The sequence below is a fragment of the Pezoporus flaviventris genome, unplaced genomic scaffold (genome assembly GCF_033815535.1).
Source record: "Pezoporus flaviventris isolate CSIRO_AGI_PZ_B2104156 unplaced genomic scaffold, CSIRO_AGI_Pfla_v1 ptg000148l, whole genome shotgun sequence".
NCBI lineage: Eukaryota > Metazoa > Chordata > Aves > Psittaciformes > Psittacidae > Pezoporus > Pezoporus flaviventris.
The window spans coordinates 2,006,446-2,034,197 of NW_026892696.1; the positions used below are offsets into that span (position 1 = coordinate 2,006,446).

Below are 27,752 nucleotides of genomic sequence, written 5' to 3' on the forward strand. Positions count from 1 at the left end.
GGCTGCGGGAGAGCTCGGGGGAGGGGAGAGCCGAGCCAGCCACTCACAGCAACAGTAGTGAGAGCTCCCCAACACTTTAACTGTCAATCAGGCTTAATGGGGTATAAAAACCTCCCCAGCGCTGCGGCTGTGATAGCCGGAGAGCGCCATAGGGAGAAATGAGAAAGAGCCAGCGCTGAAGTAGTGCACGGCGTAATTCCTGCTCTGTGATCTCAGATACTCCCAAGTGAAAAACCCGGCGAGGGGGCAGCGAGAGGCGGTTTGATAACAGCTCAACCTCTGCAACCGGCTCAGGACCGAACGGCTACAGATATTTATAGATATGAAAACAAAACCAACAACCTTACCCTGAGTTGAGCCTTTCTTAAAAAGAAGGTCCTGGCAGTTCTGTCTTATTTAAGCAATTTCCTGAGTCTAAGAATAGAAATGAGCTGCCTGGAAGGCACTGCAGGCTGAAATTTGGAGACACAGGCTGCTTTATTTTATTTTTCTAAATATAAAAGCCTTCTATTTGGATACTGGATTTTTATGTTGGTCCTTGAAGCTGAGGGATGGATAGTTACTTTTAATTTCACTTTTTTTTTTCCCTCTCTTTTAATTTAAAAAACCCTGTCTTTCCGTTAAAAAGCAAGGAAACCATTTTACCTGCATGTGACAATCCCAGAGGACACTCATCAAGAAACAGGGGAGTGACTTGGTCTTCTGTACTATTTTACTCCTACCCCATTTTTTTTTTTAGGGGGAGAGAAGGCTTTCTGCCAGTCCAGGAATCTCACGTCCCCCAAGGTTCGGAAGGGGGTGGAAGACTTGTCACCCATCTGGGGGTGCATGAAGGGTATTGGATTTCTTTCTCTGTCAACTTGGTTTCGTGAAGGGTTGGAAGAGGATTTTGCCTTCCTGGCTTGCCTGGAACAAGAGGATGATTTGGAAGTGGCTGGGCGCTCTGCTGCTTTTCCCTGTGCAGATGGTTTACCTGGTGGTGAAAGCTGCCGTGTGCATGGTGCTGCCACCCAAGCTCCGGGACCTGTCTGGGGAGAACGTGCTGGTCACCGGCGGCGGCAGAGGCATCGGCCGGCATCTGGCCAGGGAGTTCGCAAAGCGAGGAGCCAGGAAGGTGAGCAATGGGTGTGAGGGGAGCTCCCACCTGCTGCTCTGCTCCGCTCCGCTCCGGAGCCTTCCACTCAGAGGTTAACAGCCCTTTCTCTGGGTGGGATTGATGGGATCACCTTGGAGAGGGGAGAAGGGGCACTAATCTTTTGAAAACGCAGCGTGCCGAGCCATTACATTGACTTACATTTCAGAAGTTGCCCACTCTCCTCCTTCCTTGCATCCTCTCTTTTTCCCAGCTCATCAAAGGAAATGTGATAGTGAGAAAGGGCTTCCCTTGTGAATTCTCTGCTGACAAAGTGGAGGTTTTTGCTCCAGCCAAGGTTTTCATGTGTCAGGGAGAGGAGAGCTAGGTGATTCCCAGGCGTGAAGCTACTGCTCGCTTGCATTTCTATTCATAGGCTGCTTCCTGGCAGTCCTGGTTGCTAAGACTGGGTACAAGCAGGGAGGGTGCAGCTGATCTCTGGTGCCAGCCTCAGGCTCTCCTTGGGCACAGCCAGACTGCCACTGTCTGTCACCCAATGTGACACTACGCTTGTCACCCCCCAAGGGGTCTTGACTCAGAAACGGGCAGATGGTGTATGCAGCCCTGGCTCTTGGGAACGTGGGGAGAAGGGTTCAGTTTCACCCCAGTGGTTTTCCACTTGCAAGACTCATTTCTTGTGATTTCCAAAGTCCCTTGTTTTTTGCTTTTGGCCAGTCCAGAGCTGTTCAAAAAATAAGACGAAAGAGAACCTAGCAAGGAAGAAAAACACAATGCGAGTAGGAGCTATGAGGTTGTTTGCAGGTTTCCTTTAGGGGAGAGGAAAAGGGGGAGAGTCTCAGAGCCTGGTCTGTCTGCACAACAGCCTGGAAATACCCGTGTAGCTGGCGTGTCCATTCTCTAGCTCAGGAACTGATGGTTTACCTTCAAACCTTGTGTTTTCGTAACTACAGGTGTCTCCATATGTGTGACTCAACCAGGAATACAAACCCACACATACCCTGAAACAAGGCTTGAGATTTAAAGTTTCATCTCCCCCTTTATGGGTAATGAAAGGCAGGAATCATGAAATTAGACAGCTGCATAAATACTCCTCTGTGTGAGAAAGGATGAATGAGAGTCAAGAGAGAATAAAGAAGGAGAAAAATACAGAATGAGAGGATATTTAAAGAAAAATTTGCATACTGTTTTGTCAGTTCCTTACACATGCTTTGCAGTTTTCTCTGTGTGGTATAGAGCTATTCTGGCATGCAACTTTGAGGTGTAAAATATGTCAGCATTGAACTTTGATGTTTGTAGATGTTTGTGTTTAAACATCATGTTGAGATTTACAAATTCTTGGAAGACAGAGCAAACAAGTTGCCTGACCTTTGGACCCAAGCAATTTGCTGGAGGTGTATTTATATTATCTGTTAGAATACCATGCTTCATTATTTATTTAGCCTGGCTGGTTGCTAGCCTGAGCTCTGGTATTGAAGTACCACCATTCTCCAGCTAGCTCCAGAGCTGCTTTAGCTGCAGTTGAGCTGGACACTGAACAATGGCCATCAGCCCTAATGAACTTGGTGACATGGGCCAAAGGAGAGGGAGCTCTTCAAGATACAGAGTTCAGGATGAAATGACTGTAAATAGCTACAGACTGTAATTCATTTGTATGCCTTATCTATAACATCTCTACGTATCTTAGAAGGAAAGATAAAGGAAAATGATTATTGGGAACCTTTGTACTTGTCTTGTGATCTTGTGAAATGCTGTGTGGTTCCTAGTTACTATTTAGAACTTTGAGGGGGTTGCGTTATGTGATTTTTTCATGTCTGTCATCAAGGTGATCCAGTATTTGCTTTTACTGAGTTGAAATTAGATTCTCCTTTCAGTTCCGTCATGGCTATCCAGTAAGTCAAATATGGCACTCGGCAAGTTTTGATGCTCTCTGGCAGTGGCACTGCCTTTCTGCCTTTGGTAGTGGCACATTTTCCCTGCAACACTAAAGTAGGCTTTTTTTTTGGCTTCCTTCCCATTTTTAAGGACAGTTTTACATGGATGTAGTAGTTTCAATTCCCTTTGCGCTGAGATTTCATTTCTGGCTTGCTTTCTGTGCTCAGCCCTGACTTTGTGTGTTGCAGTTTCCATGTAGAACACAAGACCTCTGTTCAGCACTACTCTTTGATTATATGGTTTGCCTTAAACAATCAAGTTAGAGCAAAGCGTGAATTATTGAGCATCATTAATAATGCATGGCAGATTCATAGTCATAATATTCCAAGTTTAAAAAATACACTTCCACCAAAGGCCTGAAATTCTGAGGCCAAGCACACTGTTACTTAGGGGAGAACAGAAACAGGAACATAAAGGTTCAGGTTCTAATAGGGGGTGTGCAGCGTAACCCACCATGCGCTTGCGCACATAGACATCGTGACGGAGTTTTGGAGGTAGGCGGCGATATATAACCATATTTTTGAGATTAGAATCTTCTGAAACATAGGTTAGTTGAGGCTGTTAGCATCTGAAATTTTCTCTGATAATTAGACTGGATTGGATTGCATTTTGCACTCTATCTTTGTTTTCCCAGGCTGGTTTTGTTAATCACGAATAAGGTGTATCTGAGCAGTTTTTGCGTCAGATGACAAGTGTTATATCTGACTAAGATTATGAATAGTCACACTTGCAACATTTTTTACTGTAAAATTTGATCCTGCATTTAAAGCTATGAAGATGGCAAGAAATAAATTCAAAACAAGTTCATATAAATAGAAATACAGTGTCTTCTGCTTGATAGATACCTCCTGACTCTATCCTCCTTTCAGGTATCTGGTCTCTTCTCTCAGCCACCTCCTCTTGACAGGACAAGAAGAAACGGCCTCAAGCTGCACAAGGGCAGGTTTAGATGGAGCTGAGGAACAGTTCCTGCCCCAGAGGGTGCTCAGGCATTGGAACAGGCTGCCCAGGGCAGGGCTGCAGTCACCATCCCTGCAAGTGTTCACTCACTGTGGAGACGAGGCCTCAGTGCCATGGGTTAGGGGTGGCCTTGGCAGTGCTGGGGAACAGCTGGACTGGATGAGCTTAAAAGTCTTTTCCAATTTGGTTCATTCTGTTATTCCGTAGTTGAGCATGGAGGGTGAAATTCTCAATCCAGCAGAAGTCTGTTGGGCATGATCATGCAAATCAGTCTTGATTCCCATTCTCTAATCTCGTTCTTTTAATCCATTGCTCTGCCATTGTGCCTTCAATGAGACTTGGACAGAGAAATGTTGAGGCGACATTTCCTTGTGAGGTGCTGTGTCTTTTCTCGTGGTTGTTCATTGGCCTCACTGATGAGATGGCCAATAAGGGGACAAAGTGGTCGGTAGCAGTTGTACTTCCAGTTTTGAAAGTGTGTGTCTTCTGTTTTGTTTTCAGTTAAAACAACCCGTGATTTTTAGGCAATGCGCAACTTTAATCATTAGATCATCCTTGTGCAGGTGTATACTAAGAGCTCAAAGGATCCATACTCCCTTTTTACTTTCAGGTAGAAGTTTTCAGAAACTCCTTGGTCATGGGAGGCATTGTGTATTTAAATGCTTCCTGTAGCACTTCCAGCAAAAACCAAAAGCGTGCAAATTTGCTGAATGCAGAGGAAGAGTGGTTTACAGATGATAGGGGACATGTTAGTGTTATTATGAAGGATGGATAGCACTGAATGCTCTCTGGAAGTACTCAAGTGTTGTAATTCAGCTTTCATGCTGTTTCTCAGAGATGTGGCCAGATTCAGAAGTGCCGGCTGAGGAGCTACTTTGCTGTGGCTGAATTACTGGAGAAATGTACTTACTGCCTTTGGTACCTTTTTGCTTGCTTGCAGCATTCAAGATCTTCACTACTGTAGGCTTTAACTCTTAAGATTTTTTTGGCTACTCCTTAAAAGCACATGATGAACAGTCTCTGGCTCAGGCTTACACATTGGGAGCTTTGTTAAAGCTCTTACCTGTTGATTTTCTGTGGTGAGCCAAAATGGCAGAGTAGATTGGTGTTAATGAAACAAGAGAAGGAGAGATTTTTATGAGTTTATGATTTAATGCCTACAAAATAAAAATCCAGTTCCAAAGCCTAATGGTGTTTTGCAAAGAATATACTGCATAAACGAGTTAATGTTGGAAGGACTGGCCCCTTTGAACAATATATCTTGTGTAGAAGAACAGCCCTCTACAGATGTGAGTAGACAGAGGGACGTAGGGGCTCAATGGGTTCATTCACTGGTGCTTAAGTGTTGAAAAATAATTCTGGTTTCCTCTAAGCCATTTGCTTTTCCTACAGCATTTTCTGTTACAGCCCCTTTGCCAGAGAGTTGTCAGCCCTGGTTTTGATGATCTCCAGTGATGAAGTTTTGATTCGTATGTCTTTTGTGTGTCATTTGCATGTCTTGCTCTTTGTCAGGTTTTCAGGCATTTCCTTGAGGTCTAAAAACATTCCTTGTAATTTTTACTTACTTTGTTCACACATTGTTTAATCTGAGGTCTGACTGAACAGGAAAGAGATGTTTGATTCTTAGACATTCTGGGTTATTAAATGTCACCAAAACTAAAAAAGTAACTGAAAAAGATATAATTATAGGATAGAAACAGATTTGCAATGTGTGTATGTATATTTAGTATTCAAAGTTATCTGACGGTGACTTTGGAAGAGTTTCTTAGGCCTTTTCTATTAGGAGACTGGTCAAAACCCATTGATATTCCTTAGGGTTTTTATTTACACGGAGGGCTCTGAACTCAGAAATCCGCAGTATGGATCTTCAGTAGCATACCTACAAGGGATATGTTCCTTTGTGCTCAGTTCTGTGGTCTCAGTTTCTTTCACAGCTTGTATATTCTGTGCTCCTATTTGGCTTTCTTTTCTTCCCCTCCAGCTGTGATATGTTTAGCTTTTCAGTAACCATTGTTGAACGAAACAGAGGCCTTCTAGGGAATCAGGGGTGTTTTGGCATGAGAGATGCCTCCAAAATGCCAGATGGGTTAGGGGCAGCCCTTGGGTCAGTGTGACAGTAGTGCAGAGAGGAGCTGACCAGTTCTTCACATTCCTCACTGTGCAAGAAATCACCTCATAAATACACTGGAAGATCTCTCCTTTCACTGGTTTGTCCTCTGGACATCCACTTCCTGTCCTGCAGGAGACAGAGACCAGAGGGTTTGAATGCCTGTGCAGTGATGAGGTAAGCAGTCTGGAGTAGCAGGACAGACAGGAGCCCTTGCAGGATGGCAGGGAGCTGGGATCACCACTACCAGCACCAAACAGAAGCTTCACTCTCATGTGGAATGCGCTGCTTGAGAGCCATGACCCTGCTCTGTCATCACTGCAGTCTAGACAGTTCTGTCTGCAAGGTGCTTTTAACAGGATGGCAGTGTGATGGGCAGCTGTAGAACACCACAAATGCAATAATCAGTGATGATTATGGGATAGTGAACAAAGATCCTGAAGGCAATTCTTAAACTTCTGCTTTGAAAAGCGATCAGGGATTTTTTGGTGGTGGTGGTTTGGTTTGTGTTGTGCTTCTATTACTCCTGATTTTGTTCAGGCTACAAAAAAAAAACAAAATTGAAATCTCAACTGTTCCTTCCATCATTATTTTCACAACATTTTTAAATTCAGACCTTAATGTCTTCATTTAGGAAGGTTGTAATAAGAAGTCAGTGGATGAAGGAACACCATGGAAGGGATAAGAGCTGTGCAAGCCCACGCTGCTGCTGAAACGGGGCCAGTTTCCCCCAGTGTTCCACTGAATTCAACAGGACTGAAAACCACAGAGGAGCTGCAGGTGCTTGAGTCTTGTATACTTGCAGAGATTTAGCTGCTTGAGATTTTTGACTATAAATGGTGGTTAGGATGAGAGTATTGCAGAGAGGTTATGTAAAAAATGGTATCGAGTCTTAGATGTTAGCCTTGTATTCCCAGTAATGGGAGATTTGGCAAGTTTTGAAGTGAGTTTTTCCAGTGGCATGCTCCTCCCACATTAGTTACACAAACAGCATCTGTAGTTCAGTGAATATTTCACTTTGGTCTTTATGATTCATGTTGACATTGTCCTGGTTTGTATAAGTATATCCGAGTTTAAAATACTTGTTTATAACTTAAACCGATGCTATATGATAAAATATTAATTGCATTGTGATTAGAGCTGTAAAGGAAATGAATACTAATCTCCTGAAGAGAGGGCAAAATACTGAGACTGATGCTCAAAGTCATTTAGAGTTGTGACCTTTTTAAGCGTGTAGGACAATAGCTAAAAGCATATCACACAGATTTCAGTAAAAGTTCTTAATCTAAGATGTTTTAAAATCTTGGTCATTCTCAACATTCATCCCTGATTCAACTTTCAGATCCTGCAGAATACTCTTACTATACTGTATTTGAGAGTTAGCTCTTGCCTAAATAAGAACCTGACATCAAATTCTTAGTGCCCAGGAATTTTAATCTGCCATGGAGTTCCATCCAGCTGGGCTACAAACCTAAAAACATTTCTTTGGTCATGTACAAGGGTGTATCATTGCTGATAATGGAGCTGGGAAGAGAGGAGAGCATACCTGAAGTACTCAGGAAACCCTTCTGCTTGCTGCCTGTCAGGTTTTAAACGTACTGCAGCTGCACCAGCAATCAAGTAGACATTTGTGTTCTGCAAGTACTAACTGATTTCTGACATGTACCTTGCAGTTCATTCTGAATGCAGAACATGAATAGACCTGATCTGGCTACCCCAGAGATGAGTTCTGATAGAAGGAATAGAGCTGATTTAAAATTGCATCATTTCAGAGCTGAGAGAAACTCATTCTTCCTGGAAGACGATTAATCCCTATGTACTTGGTTTTAACAGGCACCATGCTGCAACATAAAGAAATCGGAAAGCCTTTAAAAGTATGTTTATAAAAGAAATGGACACAGTTCCAATGTACTTTATACCCCATGCAAATGCAGTATGTGAATGTGCTGCACAAACAGATGTTGAATTGGCCTGGTGCATGATCATTTCTAAAAGGCTCAGCATAAAATTTACATATGTATTTTTAGGTTCCAGTACTAAGACAGCGTTGTCAAGAGACCATCTGTCCACATCCTGAATGCTTTTTATGCCCTGCTGAGATACCAGAATGACATACAGTCTGTGTAGCTAATGGATTTCTCTGTAGTGATTTAGAGATGCAAATAAGCATCTGAAAAGGCAATCTGACATGTCTTAAAGTGAAAAATACTGTCATTTCAAAGGAAATTTTGCATTTTCTATGTTGTAGGTACGAAAATAGTAGTAGTAATAAGGGAATATTTACCAGTAGTGCACACATCAGATTCTAGGTAATTAATCTCTCCTGTTGTGTGTGTGGTTGAAAAAAAACCCCAAACAGAGGAACTGAACAGTTTCAGGCATATTTTAATGATGGTTACTTTAATCTTATTTAAATTTAAGCACTTAATCTTACATTGAGCTATTAGAGCATGTCATAACATAGCAGTAAGCAGAAGTACATGAAAAGAATTGGGGAGTGAATGTTTTTCCATGTCATGCAAAATAATATATTAACTTGGAACATTTGGTAAACTGTGAGAGCATAGGTTTGATTGAGTGGCTTTATGGTCTCTAGAAAAACTTTCTTTCTATAAAGATTCTATACTGACAGCAGCTTTATTTAACAGCTTCCTGCTGGCAGCACGCTTCCTTGTTGATTGAATTTAAGGATGGGCAGAAAAACCCTTGTTCCAAGTCCCAGGCTCGGATGGCACTGAGCCTGTTGTGTGTGCCTGTGCCAAGACCATCCCTTTGAATAACACCCTCACAAAATGTCTCTGGTTGGCAAGTACAGCCAGAATTTATCTGCTATCAGATCTGTTGATGTCTGTGAAGCAGTGTTCTGGATGGAGCTGTTTTAGTTTATAATTTAGAACATACCTGTCTTTTGTTACTGGGTATGTTGTAAGGAGAATAAATGATGTTAACAAGAAGTGAAACTTGCAGAGTAACAGGCTTGTCATCTCACATCAGGATACAGTGATGTCGAGTGAAAATACTGTCCCAGTGAGACTGCTGTGTTGGCACACCAAAAGCCAGCACTTCTTAAGGGCTGGCACCAAGACAGTTAAATGAGGCTTTCCACAAAAGCTAAGGACTGTGTCAATGCTGTGAGAAATCCTGAAGTAAGATGAGGTCATATATTAACATTGTTGTAGCACCTCAGAAACCCACTCATGCACCAGAAATTATTTAGCATAAAGATACTAAATGAGCTGTATAAGGACATTAGAACGATGCTTACCTCAGGATTTACAGCACAGGTATGAAACAAAAGGCAACAACTGAATATAAATGGAGTAGTCTGTACTGATGGTGGTTTCAACACCACTCATTTGGCTGTTTTGAAGTTTTTGGAAAGGCATCACAGCAATGGAAGTTTTAAGGTGGGATTTGAAGAGCAACATCAAAGAGTTTTGGGGAATGTTTTCAGTGTGGTGGAAAACACAAAGGGGTTTTTAAAAGTTAATGCTGGGAGGAAAAGGCTGCAATAGGAGATCTGATGCTAAATGAAAGGTGATCAGGAATGTGGGGATAGCAGCCTTGAAAGCCAATACAGAAGCTTAGATCTGGAAAGCTTAAAGGGGAGGCAGGGCGATTCAAAGTGAGAGTTGACCTGGTTGAAGCAGTGATCTAGGTTTGGGACTGCGAGCAGGGGGGTTGGGGCAGATGACTTCCAGAGGTCCCATCCAGCCTCAACCATTCTGTCATTCTGTGATCTTCATCTTACTTGTACCAAGAAAGCACAAGGCTCCTTTTCTGAATTGCACAGATGACAAGATGGGTTTAGTCTATGATGTTTCACCTTGCTTACCTGAAGTGATCCATTCCTCTTTTATTTGTGTGTTTTCCTCGCCTACTTGTAAATGTGCTGCTGTATTTCTGTTGCATTTTGTCATGAGTCTGGCACAGGCTAGGAAATAGTTGCCTGAGACATGTAGCACTATTTCCATCTGAAGCACTGACTTATATAGGTAGGTTTTACTGCATTGTAAAATGAATTCAACATGCTGTTGAGCTAATGTCTCATTAGTCTGGCTGAGCAATTTGCTTTAAGTGTGGCCATAAGCCCTGTGCACATTTCTAAGCATTCTGACTAAAAAGTTTAGAAGGAATCAAAGGTAGATATATAGATGTATTTATTTATTTATTATCTTGCTGTGGAAACCTGTCTTGATAGGGTGATACTATACAGTGGATAGTAAAAATCCACTTGGAAAACTCTGAACACTCTGAATTACATTCCTCAAACAGATCAGCAGCATTCAAAGAGAACAAACACAAGGTTAGGACATCAAGAGCTAGCTGATTTTACATCATAGAGCCAGACCAGGAACACAGCCTTACAGTAAGCTGAGAGGTATGAAAGTATTAGGACATTTTTCCCAAGAGAACTAGGACAAATAGATGATGATGATGATAACTCCACTGAGTAGTCATTAATTTTACAGGAACTATGGGAGAAGAAAAAAAGATGGTAGTTTCCTTTGTTTCCTTCCATAAAAGTTGGACAAGCATGTAGAAATTCCGTGTCTTTCCTTCTGGATGGTTTGAAAATGTCAGCTAATGCTTATTGATTTTGAGTGTTTGCTGTAAGATCCATTACCAAATGTTCGTTAGTTTTTAAAGTTCATTTTTCACTTTGATTTCTGGACTGAATTGAACATACAAATCCAATACCATTGCTCCTGTAAGGTACTGTGTAGGAAAGGGAGACTGAGAACAGCCTCAGAGCTGCCCACCAAGAGAGAACAAACTCTGGAATTCATAAACCTGTGTGCTTATCAGGAATATAAAGCAGAAATTATTAGAGAGATCTTTTTAGCTGGGCCCAGACCCTGTTCTTCAAAGCATTATGTCAACATGCTAAAGAATCAAACAAGTCAGACCCAGGCACTGCCAGATCCATTGGCTGATAACACTGACGCCAGCAGAAAAGGGTCAGATCCATGTTGCTTGACCTTTATTCCAGTGGAGATTAAATTGATTCTAATTAATAGACTTGGGAATAGATGGGTACCTTGCCAGAATTTAAACTCTTCATCCTATTAGCTTAGGCATAAACTGTGCATAATTACAGAAGGATTCTATGGACAGCCACCCTTATGCTGCCACCTTAATTACAAGTTATTGAATACAGTGCCACAGAGCTTGTTTTGAGTAACACTGGGGTTTCTGTTGTCTAACACTGCCTGAACAAACGTGGCAGTGCTCCACTTACAGCAATAAAATAGTGTTTGAAAGCACAAATGCAGCTCTGCTGAAATCAGTTATGCTTTATGTATGTGACTGAGATACAGCTGGCTCTCTGTATGTAATCAGTGGCAGTTGGACCTCTGAGTACACTTAAACAACATACAATTATACATCTTGTGAGGTGGTATAAAATGATGCCCAGAAAGATCCTGGGCTGATACAGGGTGATTATCCTGTAATATGACATATTTTTAGCCACAGGTTAGGATGAGTCTATGTAAGCTATAAAGGTGGGATGGTAGTTGTAAGACCTGAATAATATATTTCATCCCTTATCTAAATGAAGCAGCCATTTAAAATAGGTGCAAATGGAGTTCAGGCTTGACTGCCAGCATTCCTCCTCTTGGTCAGCACAGATACCAGACTCCACCAGTTGCATCAACAAGTACTGTTTGTCATTTAGATGCATCTTCTTTCCTAGTGAGTCCTGGACTGAAACTGTGAGCCAAATGTCTGTGAGTGCTGACTGGTACCAGGTGCAAACTTCAGACACTGAACAAAACCTCATTTCAGTGTTTCTTGGAAGCTTCACTGAACAGCAGATGCTTCCTCCATAGCTAGGCCTACGTTAAGAAGTCAGGAGTTACAAAAGCACAGTATTTTAAGTAACTATAATTGTTTTTTTGTTCCGTTTGCCCTTTGAATCACACCCAAGTGTACAGACTTGCACCACATTACCTGAACGCAGGAATTGTTAGACAATTGCTTAACTGGACCTTAAGGAAAACCTCAAATATACTAGACTTACTATAACTTAATGGGAGTGGATATTGTAAAGATACTGCATAGTTCACCTTTAAGTGCCCTTAGAAAGAATGGATCAACAATGACAGTGGACAATCACAAATTTTCAATGTGAAGATTAAATTAGTGTTTGTCTCAGATTTGTCATTTTAATCTCTTTGCTAGTAGTAAACAGAGACAACTTGTCTCTCTGATCAGCACATTCACTGGGTGAGACTTGGCTGCGGCATTTTGGAGCAGGGATAGGAAATCCTGACGTTTGCTTCCAGCAGCTTGGTTTTATGTTGAGTACAAACTCAAATTCTGTAAGCCCTACCTCTTAAAAAAAAACCATCACCAGTGAGGACAAAACCCAGCTTACTGCCTTAAAGAGAAGAGCTCATTCTTCCAAGTAGAATATTAAAGACATCCAGCTGGTACAAGTGCTTCTTTCCCAAAGTGGTAATAGAACAGGGCTGGCTCTGACCACAGTGAGCTGTCAGAAATGATGTAAGAACAATTCCAAGACTCTTGGGAAACACAGGAGCCCTGTCTCAGTGAACAGAGCTGTCTGATTTGGGGTTCTGAGGTACGCTGGTTGTGCAGTGTTGCAGAGTGTTCTTTGTGTTGCTTGTTATTTGATTTTAATCCAGGCCCCTTGGAGACAATTGTCTATGTTGTGTTTAGATTTGAATGTGTGCTTTATGGAAGCAAGAGGTTTGCCTCTTCAAAAGCAGAACATTCAGCCATCAAAGGGGTTTTTCAGGGTTTCATTTCCTTAGATGATGATATGCAACCAGTGCAGTTTACTTTGTGACACCATTTCTGCTGTGAGGATGTGCATGTGTGTCCACACGTGTGTGTGGGAAGCTTGTGCACGTAGTGATCTGGCACCTTGTATCTCCTTTACAGCCCTGAGTTCATCATTGGGTCAGCCAGCTCCTCGTGACATCAGTGCACTTGTTTACTGCTCTCACAGAGGAAGTGCTGTGCTGGTGGCTTCAGCCACTGTCATCATCTTGGTTTAGCCCAGCAGTTCTGCAGAACCAGAGAACTCAGAAAGTGCCCTTCTCCTTCTGTAAAGTCATTTTCAGTTTCTCTTCCTGAATGGCTTAAAAGGGAAAACAATGGATTGAAAATCCTTAACCATTGAAATTCTATTACAAGAATGGGATTTCCTGTTGTCATTGAGATTGTTTGTACAACCCAATAATCAGAACACTGGTTGTGGATTGAAAAAAGATCCATGTCGAAAGGAGTCAGTGTAATGGGGATGAACTGTGCTGCAATACATGAAGTCAGAATGGCTGCTTTAGCCACTAGAATCAGTAAAACCAGTTAAAAATATTTTTGGTTTGCTTTTGAGTCACAGATTTAGGCCAAGTACTGTTACTTGTTTCTGGATCTAGGCTACTAAGGGCAATTTTAACCATGACAGTTCAGTATGGATTTCCCACTGACTGCTGTCAGTCAGCACCCCTGCAGATTGTGTCATGTAAGTCATCTGGGTCTGTCTTTTTGTGTACCTATAACTATTTTCCAGAGGAAGTAAAGATTGTTCTACAGTGAATGTGAGTCAGCCCAAACTAGGCCTGGTTTTTAGGGATCAATTTCGCACACTTCATTGAAGTAGTTTACAGATCCCCAGTGCTCTGCAGTCTCCTGGTAAGTAGAAAACCCTCACAGCATCAAGCTCTGCTTGTTACTGACTTTGAACACATCAAGGAGTTACTGTGCCTCAATATTGTATTATTGCCTCCTCGGCTAAACCCCAGGTACTGTCAAGGTTACATTATATATTGTACTGGACGATATGTTCTGTGATACCTGAATTGATTTTATGTTCATGTTAAAGTGAATTAGCTTCATTTTGCATTGCAGTGGCCTAAAAAGCACACCTGTGATAGGCAGCCACAGTATACATGTATTGCCTGGTCAGTTTAAATAGTGTCATTGAAGCAGAATGTGATTAGAATTGCTTGATCATTTCTGGGTAAAAGTAATCGTGAGAACTATTGTTTCTACATGTTGATATTGTGTTTAACTAGAGCTGTACTTGTTTACATGTTTTACAAGCAGGGTAGCTGCTTCATTTTAACAGTGTATTGGCAAAATTGGTGTAGTAGTAAGTGAAAGACCCTTATCACCCTGCTGTACCCCTTGGGGATACATACTCTGGGAGCTTGCAGTCCTCCCATCCCCATCCTCCTTCTTTGAGTTATTAGGCTGAGAGAGTTAAATCTGTGCTGAAAACTGACATTTGTACAACGAATAGATTTTAGAAATTCTGCCCTGTTGCATAGCAACAGCCACCATTAAAAAATAACATTTAGAAAGGTACATAAAAAGACAGGAAACTGGTAAGCATTTAAATACTGCTTTCTTCTAAGCGGTATTCTTTATTTCTTTGACTAAAATACTTATAAGAAAAGCTCCTTTTGACAGTTTTTAGATTTTTCTAAATGGAAACAGTTCTCTTTTTTGCAGGCAAAGACAGGAGAGTGTTGGGGAGCATGTCTGGAGCTGTTGCCAGTGTTCAGTTTATGTACGAATTTAATGTGGGCTATTTTAACTCCTAATACTTCTCCAGTAGCCTCGTGGGAGAAATTATTTTTTCACTCAAGAGCTGCATCATATTATGCACGTGGATGATCTGGAGCATATTTTAGACCTTCCTGGAGGGTAGTTTATAATGACAGCGTTAGAAATGTTATTCATCCTTTGGTTTCTATGTCTGTTTTCTTTCAGTTTAATAAATTGAAACACTTCCCCTAGTCTTCCTATTTTGTGATGTTCCTGCAAGAGCTGGGGCTGTCTGGCTGCCTAGGTCTTCCTCAGGCTTGTAAACATTCCTTGTGGCTTTCCTCATTCCTCATAGCTTCTAATGCATTTCCCATTCTGGATTAAAGCTGCCCATTTTGGAGTGGGAACCCAGTACCACTGACCCTGCTGTAGGCTGCCCAGGGCTCTGGCTCCAGCAGTCTCAGCGCTGTCTCCAAGGAGGCGATGCAGTGGCCACTCCAGTTAAAACCACTTAGCAGATTAAGATTAGGCCCCTTTTACAGAACTCATCTCAGAAATATAAAGGCACACTCTAACAGGCCGGTTCTATTGGCACCCTTTTTGTTGCTGTTTAATTCTTCTTTTCCATAAAGTTATGTTAGGTCTAACTTTTCCATTTGGTTAGTTAAGAAGCAGCAGTTTTCAGTTCACCGTTGGCTGAACCAGGCAATTTTAGGAGTTATTTTCACCCACTCAGGTGATGGAAATAACACTGCGTTGGATCCGCATTTTTAATTTCACACGTCCCTTTATGTCTAACATTACCCTGTGATCTAAACTTCTGATTGTTTTTAGCTCTACAAAAACAAACAGTCTTACAGTTCAGTGTCAACATAACTTTCTGTCCTAGTAAATGTTTAACTGTATTATGTGAACATTTAACGTTCCCTGTGTTACGAACCAGTTACCCTGAGAAGTGTGTGCAGTAAGTAAAAATAATAATGCAGGGTTTTGGAAGGAAAATGTGCAAACCTTCTGCTGCGTTTGAAATGTGCAAACCTTCTACCCTGTTGGATCATGGCATTTCTGTTACAGAGATCCAGCTATTTCTGTTTTTTCCTTTTGAAATGTTACTTACTGGCTTTCTATCCCTTCATCCTGTCTGCTGTGCTCGCAGTACAAAAGGCCTTTCTGCACCTGCATATTTACCCTCCCCACAATTTCCTGAGATCTCTGTGGACATTTTCATATGGAAGTGGGTTATTTGGATGGCATGCCAAGCAAACGGAGGCGGCTGCACACTAGTTATTTTTACAGGGTGGAGTATTGTATTTCTTTTGGTAGATATCTACAAAGCCTTACCTCAGATATGCAGCTTGAAAAACCTTACCCCTCTCCCCATCCCCCAGATAGGCCACTTCTTTCTGCGTTGTAGCAGAGGATTTTATGGCTGGGTATTTCTTTGTGTGCTCTGGTTCCCTGGAGCAGAGGCCGGTTCCAACACGTGCTGTGGCAGACATTCACCATTAAAAATCTGTCTTTTTTTTTCCCCACAAAAGCTTCCAGGACCCTTTACAGGGTGACAGCTTGTGGCCACTTGGTGCTTTGGTTGGAACGTGCACTCCGTTTGACCCTGTCCCAGCGTTAATAGGATTGTAAAGGCTGACTCCTGCGTGACCTCTTCTTGCAAACAACCCCTCACCCTGCCCCTTCCTCAACTGCTCTACACAACAGAGCTGGGAAGTGTAGCTCCCAAGGCAGTCTGGAGTCCCAGTTCATGTTGCAGACGAAAGCAATTGGAAAAACCACTGGAAAAAAGTCAGCATGGGGCCACCTGTCCTTAAATAGTCCTGACTGTGAGAACAGTAGGCATTTGTTCGCTTCTTTAGAGGGAGCTGCTCTTAAATACCTCTATGCAGACAGCAAGTTACACATTTTCTTTCCAAGGAAGGTCTCTGTTGAAGAGCAGGCAGGTGTTCACATACTTTGCTGATTTTTTTAGGTGCTGTTTTGTTTCCTTCAGAGGAAGAAAGGGGTGGCTGGGCTACAAATGGATCTGGCTGTGGTTTAGGTGAATAATGTTAATCCCATTGAGTGCTAAATCAACATATAAAGTAATAAAAGGTATGATTCTAGACTAAAGGAATTGGAATTCATGCTTTTACTCGCCTTCTGAAGTGTCTTTAGACCTAACTCTTAATCTCATTACTGTATATTAACAGTAATTTTTTTAACACTTCTCTCTTAAAAACTACTCCTGGCCTGAACTCAAAGCCGTTTATAATAAAGTCTGTGTTTTGTGTTTACCATGGTGACAGGATTAAATTTAAATTCAGTTATTATAGTCTAATGTCTTTACAGCCTCTAAATACTAACCTAGAAAAGCTTGTGGGTAGAACAGGTTTACTCTCCTGATTCCCCCAGGCCTACCTGTAAACTCCTTATACTTTGATATTCACTTTCCACTGTGGGAATTGGGAAGATTTTGCCACCGGCCTGCTTTGTTTGCTCACTTTTATGCAAGTTTCACTAAGCCTCTGGGTTAAGTATTTTGACCTACCTACTTCAGGCATCCTCAGGTTCTTTTCTCCTTTCCAAAGCAAAGGCTGGTGTTTCACACTGCACGGCCACACCTTTCACTCTTCCAGTCATCTCTCTTCAGGCCTCTCCCATGCCCAGCTCCTGACAGAACCTGTCTGGCTTTGCCCTGGGGCAGGAGAGGAGAAGGGGTGGAGGAGAATACCCTCATGCCATTGACAGGCAAAACACATGAATGATTCTGAGGCTTTTCTCATCGTATGCAAAACCCAGCCAGGATTATGGGATACACTGGAATGCATTTCTTCAGAGGACCAACTGGGAGTTGGTACCACCAGGCTTTGTAAATACATGGAGTAAGACTGACATACTTAAGTGGATTATCTCCACTTTGTACTTCCTAAAAGCATGCAGGAACTTTCTGGATGCAGAAGGGTGCTGTGTATGAACAAAGGTGGCTGAGGTGGCTGTGCAATTCCAGGTACCAGCTCAAACACAGCAACTTTTGTTTCACTGGACTAGGAAGGAGGCTGAAAGGGGGAATGAAATGTGTTGACCTACCAGCTACTTATCTCAGCTGATCCGTGGCTAGGAGTTGTGCTTCATTTGTGGTGGCAGCAATATTGTGAGCAGGCAGGCAGAGCACTGCAGTGTCCCTCTGCAACACTTTCATCTTTCAGTATCTCCAAACTGATACAGAGATTTGCTTCATGAATCATAAACTGTGGAAGCTTTTGGAATGGAAGTTTTATCTGCTAATCACAACACATGTTGTTGTGTTGGAAAAGACTAAGAGGGAACAAGTCCATGCTAAAATACAACCCAGATAATCTAAGGGGAGTATCAAGAAATGGCACATGTTCAGTCTCAGACATGCTTTTGTTGTGGGACACCTTTCCAATACTGGTGTAGTTCACTGGAGGGATAAGTTCTAAGCACAGCGGGTTTGCTGAAGATACAGTGCCAAATTAATTGACGATGTAAAAGGGCAGCATTCCTTTTCTGCTGCTCATGAACTGTGCTAGCAATAAAATCAGACCAAACAAGTTAAATAGCCTTGTAAATGATGTAAAATTAGCTCTAACCTCATCTCCGGCACCAGTAATATACTTAAGACTCTGGAAGCATAGATCATGTGTGTATATTGTGGTTGATAGTAGCTTCAATCTAGACCTGTTTATATAAATTAGTGGCTTTATCTGATTTTGTGGCCAGTCAAAAGCGTAACTCTTCTATTACAGTGCAAATCAGGATCTAAACCTACAGTCATGGTTGGGGCTTTTGGCCAAGAGCCAGCGCAGGCCTCTCTTAGAAAGCCTTCCCTTAGTGCAACAGCAGCTAAAACCTTCCTTTTGACTCCCCTCCGACCTCAGGGCATGTCTCATTAGCAGATTAAGTCCAAAGTTAAACGACTCCTCCGGGAGCAGAGGATGCAGTGTCTACAGAGCCTGCCACTCCAGCTGAAATGATTTTCCTAAAGCCAGATAAGGAGCTCTGTGACTTGCCAGAGGGGAGAAGATCTAGAGATAAGGTTTGGTTTGCAAAACTTCACTCATGAATAAATCCTGGGAAAATCTGCACTAAGCTGTGATGTCACAGCCCTTGCCTACTTTCAAGTTAATGAAGAGGAGGCCGTGCTAAGCTCCTCTGTCACCATAAATCTCTGCTTTCCTACACCCGACAGTAGGAAGACGCCTGTCCTGCTGCTGCCCGGCTCTCATCACAGCCCTAGCACAAGGGATTGCTGTAACTTTCCACCTGCCTCCCTGGCTGCCAACCACCCGGGTCACCCAGGGCTAACCAGCGGGCAGGGAGCCTCCAGGAGCTGCCACGGGGATTAAACAACCTCCCCGGGCTCCTGCCCTCTGCAATTTTCTGGTCAGTAACTCTCTGAAAGGAAAGCGTGTCTAGTGTGGTAGGGAGGGGCTGGCAGGACAGTATGATGAGAGCTGAAAGGGGAGAAGAAGTGGGGCTGGATTCTTTCCAGGACGGAAAACTGTCTGTCCAAGAATTTATCTGAAACACAAATTAAATATTCCTCTATCCACCATTAAATTAACCGTGAATGGGTGGCTGTGCAACATCCTGACAGGCTGCGTAATGAGGAACGCCGTGTCTCCTTTCTCTTCTATTTCTCTGCATTTTCCTCTGTCCCAAGCAGGAATTTCTTTGTCTGTAAGTCATTCTCTCCAGGCCTAAGCCTCCAGTGAGCAGAAGGGTTTGTTCAGGAGCATTGGGAACATGCACAATTCTCCCTGACAATTTAGTAAGAATGTTACAAATAACCCAACCTTATGAGTTCCAGCTCATGAGCAGCAACTCACCTAATTGCAGGTTTTGCAGAAGGAGGTGAATTCAGGAGAGCAGGAAGGTTTGTAGGAAATCTCAGGCCACAATAGTAAGACCTAGGAGAACCTTGGTGAAACTGGTGCAGGCAAGAGGAGACAAGTATTGCCTACAAAGGAACACTAAGCCAAAGTCTTCTGTAAAGACAGAGATCAGGAGCAACAGAAACCTCAATTAGGAAGCTAATGCAGCAACTGAAAGTCTTGTCTCTCTGTAAGATGTGATACCCTCAGAGGCCAGAGGGAAGCCCTTGCCAATTTAATTTGGCAAGATGTCAGAAGGAAATTAAAAGTCTTATATGTCTTGTAGGAGCAGTCAAGCTTGAATTTGGACCAAAAGCAGGTTGTATTGAGTTCTGAGTTTTATCCATCTGTAAAAAGTAGCAGCAGTGACGGCAGGAAACCTCTTGTGTCATTGGGGAACTTTCCCCTCTCACAAAAGAATGTCCTTTTATTTGCTGCTTTTTTCTTACTCAGGCTGAAGCTTTCACCTGAGTGTGAACAATATCAAGGACACAAAAACTTCCCATGGAAAAAGAATCAGTGCTGAAGTTAATGCTGTCAGCAGGAGAACCAGCAAATTCTGTCTTCCCCAGAGGGCCCGGATTTTAATGGGGTCACCTCGCAAGACTTGCCTGTAGGATATTAAAGGTCCCAAAGTAACTGTTCGGACATAAAAAATGTTATGTCCGAGAGCTGCATCACAGACAGATGTTCCTTTGACAGGTCATCCTTTGCTTACGATTCTTCCATGTCTTTCCTGACATCCAGCGCATCAGTGGCAGCTCTTGGGAATAGGAGGCTGTGTGGATGTTTGAAACAGATTAAAGTGAAGAGTGAGGGATCTACTTTTTATTTTGCAATAGCAGTGGGAAACCTGGAGTGCTGGGTATGTGAGGTCTGTTTGTTGCCTCATTCCTCTTGTCATAAAATCATACAAGCATAGGATGGTTTGGGTTGGAAAGGACCTTAATATCATCCAGTTCCAACCCCCTGCCATGGGCAGGGATGCCTCACACTAGACCATGTCGCCCATGTCTGTCCAATCTGGCCTTGTCTGCCGCATTAATTCTCTTTCTCTTCCTTTCCTACCTTCCATCACTCTTCAACTTGTCAGTTCATTTTTTACTGTCTCATTTGACTGATCCAGTCCTAAGAGGCTGAAGTGTTCACCCTGTTGCAGAGTAGGCATCAGACTTGATGCTTAAGGCTGACATTTTGGAATGTTTTTCTTCCCTTTCCAACAGAGGTGTAGGTTGTGAAAGAGAGAGCAAGTATGTGTGTGCTTGTAGCTGAATGGTATTTTGTAAATATTTCCTGAAAGCTTGTGAAATTTCTCACATGTTCTTGGTTTCCTGTCAAGTCTGCAGAGTAGGCATAAGAATTATCCCCCAGTCTAGCTCTGAGTTCAGCAGTGAGTAAATAGCCATTGGTTTTACAAGCTCTGTGCAGATGCCAGAGCCTGATAGCTACGGGTGATGTGCTGAGGCTTTCGAGGACAGGCCAATACACAAGCTCCCATTTTTAGCCAGATGTTTTCCTGCAGTTTTGAAGGTTTTTAATGGGTTTTTCCTTGAAAATTACTTCACCTGAGATAGGATTTCCCATGAAGTGGCTCTGGTGTATTTATACGTGCTCTGAAGTTTCTAGTTAACCAACTTATTAGCCCTTTGGTGATTTTGAGACTATAACTGTATCAGTCTGTGTGTGTTTATGTTCACAGATGTAGCAATGACTTATAAATGGGATTAAATTATTATTTGTAGTAATGATTTATATTGTTATAAATTTGACTCATTTAGGAAAGGGTTGAGAACCCAGGTGAGTAACCTTAAAAAAAAATAGAAAAGAAGGTTATATACCAGGAAAAAATGTTTTGGTTGAATCTTCTTATTGGTAGATGAATGTTTGAAATACAGCGATGGAAGCATGAAATGTTTTGTTTCTGTGGATATTCACAGTTGTTCTTTGTACAAGCAGTATTGTATCATCTTTCCTGTGTTAAATGGGAATGGCAAGAGTGATCTTGCATATATTAGTTGCAAAATGAATTCGTGCTTGAAATTTCTCACTTCAGATCTATGTATCAGGATGAATCTCTTGTTTGAACTGCATTTAGGACACCAGCCTGCAAACAGCACTGCAAATAGTTACAGATGATGTGCTGAAAAAACATGTTTTACTGCAGAGCAGATGCTGTCTCCAAATGTAGAACAAGAAGCAGATGACATACCAGATATATAGGAAGGTCTGGGATTTTAGAAGAAATTTATCTTCGTGTGCGTATAGCAAAATCAGGGATAGGTTTGAAATTCTGTGATACAGAAAATTCGCCAAATGTTTCACAGATTTGTCGCATTAGGCTAAAGATGTGGCATTTTGTATTGCTTGTAAAGAACCTGCCAATAGTGTATCAGCACTGGGATACAGCTACCTTCAGGATACTCAAGTCCCATCCCCATGTAATAGAAAATCATTGTTCTAAATGAAACAATGCAAAGGGCTGGCAGTGAAAACACAACAAAGATATTCATCAAATTGTTGAAGTTAGGAAGCATGTTTTAATTATTTTAGATTTGAAGCAGAAGCAGTTTGACTCTAACAAAAGTTTCTTGCTGCAGATCATCCTGTGGGGTCGAACTGAGAAATGCCTGAAGGAGACCACAGAGGAAATCAGGATGATGGGGACAGAATGTCATTATTTCATCTGTGATGTAGGAAATCGAGAGGAGGTCTATCAGCAGGCCAAAGCTGTGCGGGAGAAGGTTAGTGTCTGTGTAGAAGCACTGTTTGTGGACAGCACTGAGTAATGACTCTGACTGATAAGGAAAAAAATAGATTGGCATATTGGGAAAAAAAGAGGGGTAACCATCCAGATTGTGTTGTATAGAGTCCAGCTACCTGTTCTAAATGATTACAAGCCCTATAAGCAAGAATGTCGAAAGCTAGGAAAATAATAACATATTTAGCTAATAACAGATACTGAGATCTAGTGGTGACTGCCAGCTCACAAGGAGAGATATTAGTTGTAACACGGAATTTGGGTTTTTTTGAAGGTGGGTGATATCACTATCCTGGTGAACAATGCTGCTGTGGTCCATGGGAAGAGCCTGATGGACAGCGATGATGATGCACTGCTCAAATCACAACATATAAACACCCTGGGACAGTTCTGGGTAAGAGGAACTCTTGTACCAATCACATGCATTTGGAATTGGGAGTGAGTGACAGGAGCCAGCAAAAACTTGGCTGTTACTAGGTCTTTTTAAACAATGCTTGGTAAAATCAGTCTGTTGTGAAAAGGAGACAGAAAAAACAATGTGAGGGGAAAAGCCAAGGGAAAAAAAGTCTAAAAATTTGATTTTTCCCAGTAGTGACAGTATGTGATGTTCTTGTAGCCCCATTCTCTGATTTCCAGTAAAACATCTGATTTCTTTTGGGAAAGTTTGAGCTCTCAGAGGATAGTGCTCTGTACAGAGACGTGTGTGGACCATCAGAGGAGAGAGATTTTGTTTTGTTTCTACACAAACTGTGCCTGTTTATAATCTCAGAGAATGACAAAGCAACAAGGTCCTGTCCCACTCTTCGCTAGCATAGTGAACAGCACAATTTGTTGTCTCTGTGTCACCTTATTTATTTTTTTTTTAAGTAACTCTTGTTTTTGTTGTATCTCTGCTGAACAAACTTTTTTCTTTTTTTAACACTGTTGTTCTTCAGACCACCAAAGCATTCCTGCCAAGGATGCTGGAGTTGCAGAAGGGACACATCGTTTGCCTGAATTCTGTCCTGGCCTTGTCAGCTATCCCTGGTGCCATTGACTATTGCACCTCCAAAGCCTCATCCTTTGCCTTTATGGAGAGCCTGACGTTAGGGCTGCTCGACTGCCCTGGAGTGAATGCCACAACAGTCCTGCCCTTTCACACCAGCACAGAGATGTTTCAGGGCATGAGAATCAGGTCAGTCAAGGGGAACTAGAATAAAGCATCTCATCTTAAATGAATCATCACAATACACTCCTAATTAATGCTTTATTTAGTTAAGAGAATTTGATGTCTCATTTGGCTGCCTGCAAACAGAGGGTCACTCTAGGCCAGCAGGGACTCATCAGACTGGTTCCTTTGGTTGCTGGCATATTCACACAGCCTGCCTTACCAAGTGAGACATTTGCTTCTGCATAGAAAGCTGAAAGTTATTTTCCCTGAGTGCATTTAGGCCATATGCAGTCACCACAGAGGGAAGGGAGGTAATCTGAAAGCTGAGGTCATTTAAGAGGCGCAGTCTACAAATTACTTGAGAATTAACAGTACAAATTCCTTCTTTATTCATTGAAATACTTAATTCTTTCTACTGAAAGAAACGACAGCCACTTCCTGAAGTAAAGCTGTCAGTACCTCCCCTTTCAACCTCAATCTAAAACAACAAGCTAAATTCAAAGACTAAAAGTTGACCAAATTGATCTTTTACAATGGACAAAGTAACTTACTAATACAGTTAGTGCTAGTGTTCTGCTAGACAAGAAAATCTGCAGTGTCAAGCTATTGCTGGAGCTGGGAAAAGCCTTCTGTTTGGTATTAAAAGCAGTACTTTTCACCTGTCAAGAATTTGGATCAATCAAAGAGCAATAGAGAGGAAGAGGAAAAACAACAACACTGAAATGACAGCATTTTGGGATTAGTTTGCATGCAGTTTAAGAAAATCCCTGAATCAAGGTTCTGAGCACACTCTGCCACTTCTTCCTGAAGGCACCAACATGTACATTCACAACGTTTAGTTAAACCAGCAGTACTGGTTGGAACTGAGTTTTCTGTTTCCAGTATTCTGGTTGAAACTGGAACTTTCTGCTTCTTCCAGCCTGCTTTGGGCATGTCTGAATGCCAGAAACCAGCGATAGCTTAGTGAGTAACAGGACTTGGACAGTGATATCTTAAAGCATGAGGTTGGTTAACAAATAATTATTTTATTTTTTACTTTATTTACTTAGGTTCCCTAACCTTTTTCCTCCTCTCAAGCCAGAGACAGTGGCTAGGAGGACAGTAGAAGCAGTTCAGATGAATCAAGCATTCCTGCTCCTTCCGTGGACAATGCATGTTCTTGTCATCCTAAAGAGGTAAATATTTCCTTTGCCCAGCAATAGCCTCACCCATTTGGCAAGACTGGCTTACAGTCCCTCTGTGTCTGTCAAAGAGTTTGTCCGTAACCCCATATCCAGGATCAGATTTGTCCGTCCCTTCCCAAGAAAGACATATAGAAGCAAAAACTACTTGAGATTCCCTTCATAGATGTTTTGCCTGGATATGACCCTTTTATGAAACAAGTTTCACTCCCCAAATTTGGATTCCTGAGGTCTGAACTAGTATTTGTATCTAGGAAATTTTTTAACAATTAACATGCATGGAGCTGATTTGGATTTAGTAAGCCACTGTTTGGGCTCCAGGCTCTGTGTTGTAAAGGATTTCTGCACAACAAGGTATGTACATCACGGCTGTATTTCCTTGTGCTAAAGTAATTAAACTGTTAAAAAGTATTTTGGTGTATGATTAGAACAGGAATTTTAAAGTCCCCAAGGAAAGAAAGTCATAACTTCATATCCTGAAACAACTAAAGAGGAAGGACATGTAAAATTGTGTTTCCATGAGAGTTTCCATTAAAGCCTTTGAAAAACCTGCTTCAGTCAGGAACTGAAACAAGGTCACGAGATTTCTGTGGAAAATAGTTACAATACTGCATTGCAAACAAGAAAAATAATTCACAATAAATACTTTGCTCTGTGATACTCTCAAAAGTTCCCATAAGTTCTACAGGCTGAAAAAACGCCATTCTCCTTCTCTTGTAATGTAAGAATTAATAATCCATTTTCCTTTACAGTAGTTGTCAGGAATCAGATCTCTATCCATGCCTTATGATAACAAGGGCACATGCCTAGCACAAAAAGATGGCAGGTTAACCAAAGCATTCAGTTTGTATCTGTGTATTTCAGGGTTCAAGATTCTACACAGAACTGGGGAGGAATAAAACATGATGGTATCTTCCAATTTGCAGTTTTTACAGACCTTTTTGGATAAATATTTCTGTGGAGAAAGAGCATCTTGATAGAACTTTCTCCCTTTAGACCTACTCAACAGCAGGATACTGACATGTTTTGTCTGTGCACCCTCAGTGGTTCATTTTGAGAATATGTATGCTTATGTATGTGTGTACATAAATGCATATTTGCACATCCTCTTACTAAAACAGACTAAGTGGTTTGTTTGTCTGGTCTGCTTATTTTCTTTCTGCTTCTCTACAGCATTCTCCCTCAGGCAGCACTTGAAGAAATCCACAAGTTTTCTGGGAGCTACACCTGCATGAATACTTTCAAAGGACGAACATAGACTTAATGGTGCAAGGACTGTTCTTCAGTGGAACCAGCACAAGCATGAAAATCCTGACAAGGCTGTGAATCAGCAGTCTTGGCTTTCAGCCTGTTCATGTGACTTGCACTGCTCTGAGGCAACACATTTCTTGCAGGTCATATCCATAGTAACATGACCTTTGCACAAGATTGAAAAACTAGACTATGGACCCTTGGAAAGAAAAACAAAAAGTGTGAAATGTTTATATGATGGTTAATTCTTTAGAGTTCAATTGTTAAATCTACTCATAGTTTTAAGATGTAATTTTTGTTCCTAAAGTGTCTGTAGGCTGTTTCAGCACATCACACCCCATGCATTCTTTCTGCCCTCTTCAGAGGAACTGTGATTACAAACTGCTTCTGGTTTCATTTCAGCTTTTTCAATGAGGAACTTAAAAAATACTTCGAAGAACTAAAAGTTATGGACATTTAATGGAAGCTTCCTTCCCTTCCTTCACTTTACATCCCTTCATGAAGCTGTTCCCAAGTCACATCAGGGAAGGAACAAACTGTGGGGCAATGTTTTCTTTGATAAGGGCCACCCAGGACTTCTGTCTGGAAGGACTGTACTGGGCTCAGGAAAGCTGTCTTACTTCACTTGAGAAGGCTGGAGGGGAATGCTCCGTCAAAAGAGCATTGAATAGTGGAATAGTTTGAATAGTGGAAGATTCTTTCTGTCACTGAACTCATCTATGAAATTTGTCTTTCTGGATATCTTTGTTCATTTATGATAAAATACATATATATTTTCAGCTTTAATCCCAGATTGCCATGCAGGTAGGCAGCATCACACTGGGGAGGAACTAAATCTAGAACTAAAACTAGAGTCTGCTTATACAAACATACATTCACTGACATAATCCATGCAGAAGAAAATCCATTGTTTGAATCTGAACAGTGAAGTAAGTGGAATAATGGTCTAAAAACAAAAGAGACAGTACTTTAGTCCTTATGAAATGTGAAGTTTGGAAGCACAGTTAGCAAAGACCTGATTAAATGCACACTGAATTCAACTGGGACTATACCCATTGTTTGTTAGGGGCATTTAGTCAGGCACTGATCAGCCAGAAGTGATAAATACTGCCGGGACTGAAATGCCAGAAGCAGCTAGACATTATTTATTTTTGTGGTGATACATTCTCTTTGACAGCCTAGTAAGAGCAACACTGCATTCCTGTGCCAGATGCAGCGTGCAGCACTAGACACAGTAACATAGCTGGAACACTACTAAAAGAGGAATTAATGTAATTGCAATACAAGGAAGCAGCAAGCCCAACTGGAGAACACCTGAATGAGTGCCTCAAGGAAGGCAACCTGGTTAAAGGAGTGAATTTAAGGCTCCTGAGTTGAATTTCAAGCTTTTCTGTAAATGTCCTCTGTAACCTGAGGCAAACTGCATAATTTCAAACCTGACCTGCAAAGCAGATATTTATAGTGTGTCCCTACCTCAGAGTTGTAAGTCTGACTACCTAAATGTTTGCCAAAAACTCGGCAAATTCAAATGGAACATGCTCTAGAAAGGAAAAGTAGTATTTCTTCAGAAAGTAAGAGCTTATGTACAGAAGTGTAGAAGAGGAAAACCTTCATATATGCCCAAATTCATTGAGAGACTTCATCTACAGCAGAAAAGCTGTGACCTGTATTTGAAATACTCCTTTGGTTCTGCCATGTAGAATGGAGACCAGTGATTTAGGAGCAATGATGTGAATTGAATGTTAAAAACTAGTAGCTATGTATCTTCTTGAGTAGTTCAAGAGGAAGACAGCACCCAAGGTGCCACTGATACAAGCCCCTCTGCTTGTGGGGGTGTTCTGAGGAGCTCTCCTGGCTGGGTCAGTGCTTCCCTTCTAAGAGCACAGAACATACAAGCTGTAGCACTGTGCC

General features: G+C 41.8%; 1 protein-coding gene across 2 annotated transcripts; it reads left to right on the forward strand.

Moving 5' to 3' along the window:
* DHRS3 (dehydrogenase/reductase 3) lies at positions 1–27,448 on the forward strand. Of its 2 annotated transcripts, none has more exons than XM_061479376.1 (6): positions 1–1,114; positions 22,099–22,242; positions 22,534–22,653; positions 23,195–23,433; positions 24,459–24,584; positions 25,764–27,448. In XM_061479376.1, exons 1-6 carry the CDS (start codon positions 920–922, stop codon positions 25,846–25,848), a joined length of 909 nt encoding a protein of 302 aa, XP_061335360.1. In that variant the 5' UTR covers positions 1–919; the 3' UTR covers positions 25,849–27,448. The 2 variants fall into 2 exon arrangements, with proteins under 2 accessions (XP_061335360.1, XP_061335361.1); XM_061479377.1 differs by lacking the exon at positions 1–1,114 and adding an exon at positions 13,384–13,757.
* Positions 27,449–27,752: the final 304 nt, after the last annotated feature.